General features: G+C 42.5%; 1 protein-coding gene across 1 annotated transcript; it reads right to left on the reverse strand.

Annotated features, from left to right (window-relative positions):
* Window positions 1-2,380: 2,380 nt before the first annotated feature.
* On the reverse strand, window positions 2,381-7,718 carry LOC126983766 (uncharacterized). Its single transcript, XM_050836844.1, has 3 exons — window positions 7,556-7,718; window positions 3,902-4,177; window positions 2,381-3,318 (listed from the first exon to the last, which is right to left on the reverse strand). The coding sequence occupies exons 1-3, from the start codon at window positions 7,565-7,567 to the stop codon at window positions 3,220-3,222; spliced, it is 387 nt and encodes a 128-aa protein (XP_050692801.1). The 5' UTR covers window positions 7,568-7,718; the 3' UTR covers window positions 2,381-3,219.
* Window positions 7,719-10,000: the final 2,282 nt, after the last annotated feature.

Genomic DNA, 10,000 nt, shown 5'->3' on the forward strand with positions numbered 1-10,000 from the left:
TTCCCTTCCCTTTGTTCGTCTCAGTGTTTGTTTTGTCCAATTTTTCTTCTTCGTTTTCTTTCCTTCTTCCTGTTTATTTTCTGTTGTTGGTTTGTCTACGTTTATTTATTTCTGCTTTTTTTCCACTTTTCTTCTTTTCATTTAATTTTTTCTTTCCTTCCCTCCATCTTTTCCCTCCCTTCCCTTCCCTTCTCTTCCCTTCCCCTCCCTTCCCTTCCCTTCCCTTCCCTTTCCTTCCCCTATTCTTTCTTCTTCTTTTCCCTTCTCCTTCCCTTCTTCCTCTTCTTCCTTTTTCTTTTTCCATCCTTTTTCTCCTCCTTTTCCCTTCCTCCCTTCCTTCCTCTCCCTCCCTTCTCTCCCTCCATCTCTTTCTTTCCTTTTCTTTCCTTCCTCCTTCTCTTCCATCTTCCATTCTCCTTTCCCTTCTCCTCCTCCTCTTCCCATCCTCTTTGTTTTCATCTGTTCTCCTTCCCTCCCCTTCCTCACCATCGCTATCAAAGTGTTCTTCCTATCTTCTTCCCCTCTCTCTCTCTCTCTCTTGATTTCCTTCCTTTTTCTTTATTTCTTCCATCCACTTCATTTTTCTCCCTTTCCTCCCTTCCTCTCTCCGTCCCTTCTTCCCTCCTTTCCTCCCTTCGTTCTTCTTTCCTACCTCCCTTTAGGACACAGTAAAGTCGATATTAACCCTCTCTCTCTACCTTTAACTTTCCCTCCATCTCTCCCCCGCCCCCCCCTTCCCTCTCCCCCCCTCAACCCAGGACACAGTAAACTTAATACCTCGAAAAACAGACCCTTAGGAAAATGTCTCTTGAAGGAGTGGACGTCCTTCACCGCTCCACTTCTTGCCTTCCTCCTCCTCCTCCTTCTCCCCCTATTCAATTATAAGACCCATTACTCTATTTATAAGGATTGGTATCTTTTGTCCCGTTGAAACCACCTGAACTTAGTGTATTTGTATATCAGTAATTTGTATTGTTTTTCTGCGTCTGTTTTGGTTTGTCTAAGTTTGCCCTTCGGAAATGGTCCTCGCTACTGTCTGAGGTGTTGTAGTGGTAGTGGTAGTGGTAGTATTGGTAGTGGTAGTGATAGTTAAGTTCAGGGTTGTTATGTGGTGGTGGTGTGGTGGTGATGGTGGTGCAAGGTGTTAAAAGCGATTGGGGGTTGATGGGTTGTTGGGGGGAGTGGGGAGCAAACCGTTCAGCCAACCACTCAACCTGTCAGCCATCAACTCAGTCAATCTTCCACCCGGTCAATCAATCAGCTACTTACATATACGACCATCCAGCCAGTCAGTCAGCAGACCATTCAGTTAATCTTACAGTCAGCGAAACGCTCAGTTAATCTTACCGTCAGCAAACGCTCAGCTAATCTTACAGTCAGCAAACCGTTCAGCTAATCTTACAGTCAGCAAACCGTTCAGCTAGTCTTACAGTCAGCAAAACGCTCAGCTAGTCTTACAGTCAGCAAAACGCTCAGCTAATCTTACAGTCAGCAAAACGCTCAGCTAATCTTACAGTCAGCAAACGCTCAGCTAGTCTTACAGTCAGCAAAACGCTCAGCTAATCTTACAGTCAGCAAACCGTTCAGCTAATCTTACAGTCAGCAAAACGCTCAGCTAATCTTACAGTCAGCAAAACGCTCAGCTAATCTTACAGTCAGCAAAACGCTCAGCTAATCTTACAGTCAGCAAACCGTTCAGCTAATCTTACAGTCAGCAAACGCTCAGCTAATCTTACAGTCAGCAAACCGTTCAGCTAATTTTACAGTCAGCAAAACGCTCAGCTAATTTTACAGTCAGCAAAACGCTCAGCTAATTTTACAGTCAGCAAAACGCTCAGCTAATCTTACAGTCAGCAAACGCTCAGCTAATTTTACAGTCAGCAAAACGCTCAGCTAATTTTACAGTCAGCAAAACGCTCAGCTAATTTTAGTCAGCAAAACGCTCAGTTAATTTTACAGTCAGCAAAACGCTCAGCTAATTTTAGTCAGCAAAACGCTCAGTTAATTTTACAGTCAGCAAAATGCTCAGCTATTCTTAGTCAGCAAAATGGTCAGCTAATCTTAGTCAGCAAAACGCTCTGCAAATCTTAGTCAGCAAAATGCTCAGCTAATCTTAGTCAGCAAAATGGTCAGCTAATCTTAGTCAGCAAAATGCTCAGCTAATCTTAGTCAGCAAGATGCTCAGCTAATCTTACACTCAGCAAACGCTCAGCTAATATGAAGTCAGCAAACGCTCAGCTAATTTTACAGTCAGCTAGTCAGTCAGCAAACCATTCAGCTAATCGTAGTCACACACACACACACACACACACACACACACACACACACACACACACACACACACACACACACAGGGAACACAGCCAATGAAATCACAGCATCTTTTTAGACCGTTTATTGTCGGCGGCTGTTGAGGACACAGACCACCACAAGACACCGGCGTCGGGACACAGACCGGCGCCACAACGGACACACATAAAGGTCGAACGAGGAACAGCCAGACCCAGGCACGCCACGCCAGCCCGCCCCGCCCAGGCACGCCCGCCCCTCCAGGCATTATACGAGGGGCCGGGGGTGAGGGACGGGAAAGGGCAGCTCGCGGCCACCTGAATCACTCGTATGATTTGGTCAGTGGTTGGGCACCTTGAGTCTTCGAGGCGGCGATAACAATAATAATAATGATAATGAGCCAGAGAAAGACATAAATTGAGATAGATAGAGAGATAGAGAGGTAGATAGATAGATAGATAGATAGAGAGAGCTATATACAGAATGACTATTTGCACTCAGTTTGCGCTTTGTTTTTTTTAATATTTTTAGTTAAGAGTTTTGTTGATATTCCATGAGACAAATTAATGTACGAGATAAACAGGAGGAGGAGGAGGAGAAGGAGAAAGAAATGTATAAAAAATCACAGTTGCCTTTTTTGTTTGGGTTTTCGTATCGGTTTATAGGAATACGACTGACGGAGGTTTAAGTGATCCTAAAACAAGACATGGAGAATTTTGCAATGAGAACCAGACTTGAAAATTATATAAAAAAAAAAGTCATGAGGGAATGGATACCAGAAAATTACTTACAACAAAAAACTGATTCACGCTATTGTTTTCGTTTATACAAGTGTTGATGGTTTTTCTATTGTTTTATCATCGGGTTTTATAGTTTTTGTAGAGGTTTTCGTGTTAATTTAATGTGGTTGAGGTTTGGTTTAGTCACTCCTTAGAATTCGTACTCGATCTCGCGGCCGAATGCGTCGACCACATCCACCTCCTGGCCGAACTGGTTGGTGAGGGTGATCTCTCCGTTGAGGTCGAGGCGCTGAGGGAGGGAGAGAAAGGGCGGGTTAGGGATAAAGACGGAGGGTAACAGTGTTCTTATCTAACCTTAAAATCGCTGTAACACTGTCCTTATCTCATCATAAAATCTCTGTAACTTATCTTAACATCCCTAGTGACTGCCCCAACAAGCGTAACCCAAGCCTTATGCCCTTAACTCACCCTGACAGCCCTACAGTAACTGCCCCAACATGAGTAACCTAAGCCTTATACCCTTAACTCATCATATCAACGTTCTCACTCACCCCAACAGCCCTGGTATCTCTGCCCCAACAAGTTAACTCACCCTGACAGCCCTTGTAACTCTGCCCTAACATGAGTAACCCAAGCCTTATCCCCGTAACTAAGAAGAAGGCCCTAATTCTCTCTAACAGCCCTGTACTTATCCCAACAAGAGTTACCCAAGTCTTATGCCCTTAACTCATCAGAAGAACGTCCTAACTCACACCAACAGCCCTGTACTCATCCCAACAAGAGTTACCCAAGCCTTATGCCCTTAGCTCATCAGAAGAACGCCCTAATTCACTCTAACAGCCCTGTACTCATTCCAAACAAGAGTGACTTACCACCAGCACGTTGGGAACACTGTTAGCGACGGCCAAGGCTCTCTGGATGACGAAGGGGTTGGGGGGGAGGGCGAGGGGGTTCTTGGCGCCCATGCCGTACACCTTAGGCCCGTAGTCGACGAAGCCAGGGTTAGCTGCTGCTCCTCCCGCCGCCGCGCCGGGCTGCCCTACGCCCACGCCTGCTGCTGCTCCCGGGGTTCCGGCGCCGAAGCTGGCTGACACTGGTGCTGAGACCTGGAGCGCTGATGCGGCGGCCACGGTGACAAGAAGGATTGCCTGAGGAAGGAGGAGGAGGAGGAGCGGTTTAGTAGGCGAAGAGAAGAGATCAAAAAGTAGAAGTAGAAGAAGGAGTAGAAAAAGAAAAAGAAGAAGGAGTAGAAGTAGTAGTAGAAGAAGAAGAAGAAGAAGAAGAAGAAGAAGAACAGTTGCTTAAAAAAAAAAGCTAAGTAAACATGTCCACTGTATGAATCTGCCTTACTGTACCACCACCACCACCAACAACAACAACAACAACAGCAGCAGCAACAATCTGGATCAGCGGGTGACCTTACTGGCACGCGTGAGAGTACATGTTCACTTCCTGTTGTTCCTCGTTACCAGCCCGCCCAGGTGAAGGTGATCAGAAGGAGGAGGAGGAGGCCTACATGGAGCAAGCCGTAGAAAAAAAAGTAGGTATAGGAAGAGGAAGAAAAAAGGAAGAGAAGAGAAGAAAAAAATAGGTACTGGAAGAGATTGAAAAAAAACAACCTCAAATCGTAGAAAATTGAACTACAGAAGGGAGAGCATTAAGAGGAGGAGAAGCAGGAAGAAGAGAAGGAAGAGGAGGAGGAGGAGGAGGAAAAGGAGGGGAAAAACAGGAAGAGGAACAGAAATGAATGACCCAGAACTAGAATTATGAGGTCAACCACTAACCACTACCACCTCTAACCATTACTACCTCTAACCACTACCACCTCTAACTTCTACCACTACCACTAACCTCAACTTCACCATCATTCAATATTAACACCTCTAATCAATTCCCAGACCACTATCCTTACCCTGCAATGGGAAAACAAAAGTGGAGCTAAGAAGTAAGGAACACAGCATCTTACACCCCTTCACATCACTGGCTGAGACACGGAGATTAGCACCGAGGCCACGAGTAGCTTAGTCTATACCCCGAACTTAACCTTTCCCTTACTATCCTAGCTTAAAACCCGTGTGAAGTCTTATATTCACCTCCCTAGCAAAGGATTAAACTCATGAGATCGAAACCCTTTAACAGTATTCGTGTCCTGTCTTATGGTCGCACTGAATCGCAAAGAAAAGGGATCAAGGACTTTGGGAATATCCGGACATTTCAATCTGTCGTTTTTGTCAGGGTAAAAAGGGACATGATCAAGGTGTTAGTTAGCCCCTCGCTGTCCACACCTGGCCTTCACACCTTCTTGCACTGATTAGTAACGGAAAGGTGAAAGCGGTGGACTGTCACACGCAAAACGGTTAAATTCTTGAGCATTATTTGTACTCGGCAGAAACGACAAGGCAGGAATACAGAGAAAGGAAAGAGGGGAGGAGAGAGTGGAAAAAGGGAAGGAGAGGAGAGAGATAGAAAGTTAGAGGTAGAGAGAAGGAAAAGGGGGAGGAAAGAGAAGGTAGAGGGGATGAGAGAGAAGAAGGAGGGGATGAGAGAGAGGAAAGAGGAGAGGAAAAAGAAGGAAAGAAGGCAGAAGAGAGAGAAGGAAAGATAGTGAGGTAGAGGAGAGAGTGAGAGAAAGAGGGGGAGGAGGGATAGAGAGAGAAACAAAGATGATGGCTTACATAGATTTACATAGAAAATAAGACCACACAGACCCCGTTGCTGGTAAGGTGCCTGATCATAACGTGTTCTATCCTATCACCAGACAAAGCAAGCTATATGAGGGAGGGGAAACAATCACAAAGTTCATCCTTCAAGCGAGAGTACATGGTAAGCGAAAGAACTTAAATGAATACCTCCCGCAATGACTCACTTGAACCGTAAAAAGAGAGAGGCTGTGAATGAATGAACGAACTGTGAATCTCCATTGTCTTACGAGGATGAGTAAAAGAAATGCCAACAAAACTACGCTGTCCTTCATAACCTAACGAAGTGGGACATGGGCTTACAATGGGATACTTTTTCTCTCGCGTTATTCTTGTTAAATTCTTTATGACGAAATACCAACAAAACTACACTCTTCTATAACCTAACGGAGTGGGACATGGGCAAACAATGGGATACTTTTTTTCGTGCGTCATTGTTATCAAATTTTTTTACGACGACACGAAAGCTACACGAAAGTTTCATCTCGCGAACACGACCCATTGTATTACGAGGATGAGTGAAAGAAATATCAGCAAAACTAGTCTTTCATAACCTAACGGAGTGGGACATGGGCTACCAATGTGATTCTTTTTCTCTCTCTCTCTCTTGCGTCATTGTTGTCTTATTCTTTACGACGACACGAAAGTTACACGAAAGTTAGTGGAAATAAGAGAACGGGGTGAATCTTCTTTTGCTACGAATATAAATGAAAAAGTTGGAATAATTAAGTGATTGTAATATCGATGAATACAGATATGAAGAAAGCAATCCTCGCCCGTTTTCTCTCTTTATTTTTCTTTCTTTCTTTATCTCACGTACACGAAAGTTAGTGGAAACAAGAGAACGGGGTGAATCTTCTACTGCCACGAATATGAAAGAAGAAGTTGGAAAAATTAAGTGTTTGTGATATCGATAAATGCAGATATGAAGAACGCAATCATCGTTTATTTTCTTTGTTATTCTTATTTAGTGAAGAATGGAAGGGCGGTGAATCTCAACTTACGAATACGAAAGAAAAAAAAGGAGTAGTGAAAATTGAAAGTTCATGATATCAATGGAAAATGGAGAAGGCATTACCGCCTGTGTTCTCCTTCATCGTCATCCTTTTGTTTTGTTTTTCATCACCGGGACACGATTCACTTAGACATTGGTTCTCTTTCAGCCTCAGACGATAATAGGTGCCCAAAGGAAGGGGTTCAAGCCACACTAATCCACTTGCTGATTGATCCACTACAGAAAAAGTCACTGGAGAAGAAGGGAAGGAAAACGGGAAGTGGATGCCGCCAACAGGTACCCCAATGAAGGTATTTTAGCCACTCTTATCCACTTGCTGATTGATCCACCACAGAAAAGTCACTGAAGAAGAAGGAAAGGAAAACGAAGTGGAAGGCATCTGAGCCACACTGATCCACCGCCAAAGAGATGAACGAAAACGAAGTGGATGTCGCAAAGAGGTGCCCCAAGGAAGGTATTTGAGCCGCCCTTATCCACTTTCTGATTGATCCACCACAGAAAAGGGCACTGGAGGAGAAGAAGGAGGAAAGGAAAGCGAAGTGGAAGGCATCTGAGCCACACTGATCCACCGCCAAAGAGATGAACGAAAACGAAGTGGAGGGAGCCTGAGCCGCTCTTATCCACTGCCTGTTTGATCCACTTCCACCACAAAAAAAGTCACTGGAGAAGAAGAAAAGGATAACGAAGTGGATGCCGCCAAGAGGTACCCCAAGGAAGGCATCTGAGCCACTCTTAATCCACTCACTGCCTGTCTGATCCACTTCCTGACCGTTCCACTACACACTCTCACTTGCTCTCACTGCTCCACTTACGAGAGACTTCATGGCGGTGGTGTTGCTGGAGGTGGAGAGACGAGGTGGAGTCGAGGGGGTGCTGCTGCCACAACCACTTTGGCTGACCTGTACCGCCTCTGCCCGCGTCGCCCCTTTTATACTGCTCCAGATGGTGACGTCACGCCCCGCCACGCCGCGTCACTTGGCCCGTGGCATTGCGATCTCGACCTAGTGCGCCGACTACCGCCCCGGTCTACCTGACGGGAATGGAAACACGAGACTATTTTTTTCTCCCTACGCTAATAAGACCCTAAAAAAAAAAGGACGGAGTAGGAAATAAAAAATGATTGAGTATATAAGGATAAGGATGACGGGAATGTAAACACCAGACAATTTTTTTCTCCTTACGTAAAAGAGAACCTAAAAAAAATGGCTTTGAATAGGAAATAAAAAATGATCGAGCATATTAGAATGAGGATGACGGGAATGTTAACAGGAGACAATTTTTTTCTCCTTACGCAAAAGAGAACCTAAAAAAAAAAATGCCTTGGAGTAGGATAAAAAATGTTCGACTATACAATATTGGATAAGGATGAAGGTATTTTAGTAGCGGTGATAATAGTGTGGTAGCAGACAGCTGTTAGTGATATTTTTTTTCTTTATGCAAATATGAGACTTGGATAATATGACGAATTAGCAAAAAAGGAAAGGTGTTCAAGTTTTTTTTTTTTTTTTATTGCACGTAAATGTTAATGCTGTTCCTGATAATGCAAAGATGATGATAATGAAAAACAAGAAGAAGAAGAAGGAAAAGAAAATAGAAGAAGAAGAAGGAAAAGAAAATAGAAGAAGGAAAAGAAAATAGAAGAAGAAGAACTGTTAATAAAGGAGGAAGGGAAAAGAAGATAATGAAGAAAAGACAAAAGAAAAAAAAATCGAAGCCGTAATGAAGAAAAAAACGAAAAAGAAGATAATGACCAAGAGGAGAAGATGACTAAGAGGAGATGATGACAAAGAGATAATGATGACAAAGAGATGATGACCAAGAGGAGATGACCAAGAGATGATAACCAAGAGGAAATGACCAAGAGGAGATGATGACCAAGAGGAAATGATGACCAAGAGGAAATGATGACCAAGAGGAGATGATGACCAAGAGGAGATGATGACCAAGAGGAGATGACCAAGAGGAAATGCTGACAAAGAGGAGATGATGACCAAGAGGAAATGATGACAAAGAAGAGATAATGACAGAGATGATGACAGGAAATGATGACCAAGAGATAATGATGACAAAGAGATGATGACCAAGAGGAGATGATGGCAATAGGAGATGACTAAGAGGATGACGACTAGGAATACTAACAATGAAATATTTTCGACACACACAAAAAAAACCCACATTGCTTGGAGAGGAGAAAAAAATAGACCGCCAAGGATTTCTTTCGCCATCTTTAATATATTTTTTTTTCGAACCTTTTATGGCGAATGCTAATAAGGACGTTTTTTTATAGGCACACACACACACAAAAACTCATTTTAAGGACGTTTTTTTATAGGCACAAAAAAGCATAATGAGGACGTTTTATCATAGGCGCAAAAAAACAACAACATAATATAGACGTTTTTTCATAGGCCCCAAACAACAATAAAGACGTTTTTTTATAGGCACACAAAACATAATATAGGCGTTTTTTTTATAGGCGCAAAAAACATAATATAGGCGTTTTTTTATAGGCGCAAAAAACTTAAGGACGTGTTTTTTTTGATAGGCAGAAAAAAAACTAATAAGAATGTTTGTTTTTCATAGGCCCAAGCAACATATTATCAGTGCTTGAAGAAATAAACAAACTATCGTATGTACTCAAAAAAAAAAAAAAAAAAGGATGAGTGCCTGAAAAATAAACTATCCTATGTGCTTGAAAAAAACCCTCATGTGATTCAAAAAAAGAAAAGAAAAACACGTGCTTGGAAAAACCTTATGTGCTTGGAAAAAAAACTCATGTGCTTGAAAAAAAAAAGAAAACTCGTGCTTGGGGAAAAAAAGAAAACCCACATGTGCTTGGAATAAAAAAGAAAACTCACATGTGCTTGGAATAAAAAAGAAAACTCACATGTGCTTGGAATAAAAAAAGAAAACTCACATGTGCTTGGAAAAAAAAGGAAAATCACATATGCTTGGAAAAAAAAGGAAAATCACATGTGCTTGGAAAAAAAAGGAAAATCACATATGCTTGGAAAAAAAGGAAAATCACATGTGCTTGGAAAAAAAAGGAAAATCACATGTGCTTGGAAAAAAATATGCGCTTGAAAAAGAACTATCCTAAGTGGTTGAAAAAAAAAAAAAAACTATAATCTGTGCTTGAAAAAAACAACAACAAAATAATCAGGGCCACAAGTTATCTCAAGGTTTCTCTTCCTCGTCCGAACCCAAACTTATCGACATTTTTGTTTTTTTTATTTTATTTTTTTGGCAAGATATTT

The sequence above is a fragment of the Eriocheir sinensis genome, chromosome 54 (assembly GCF_024679095.1).
Source record: "Eriocheir sinensis breed Jianghai 21 chromosome 54, ASM2467909v1, whole genome shotgun sequence".
Classification (NCBI taxonomy): domain Eukaryota; kingdom Metazoa; phylum Arthropoda; class Malacostraca; order Decapoda; family Varunidae; genus Eriocheir; species Eriocheir sinensis.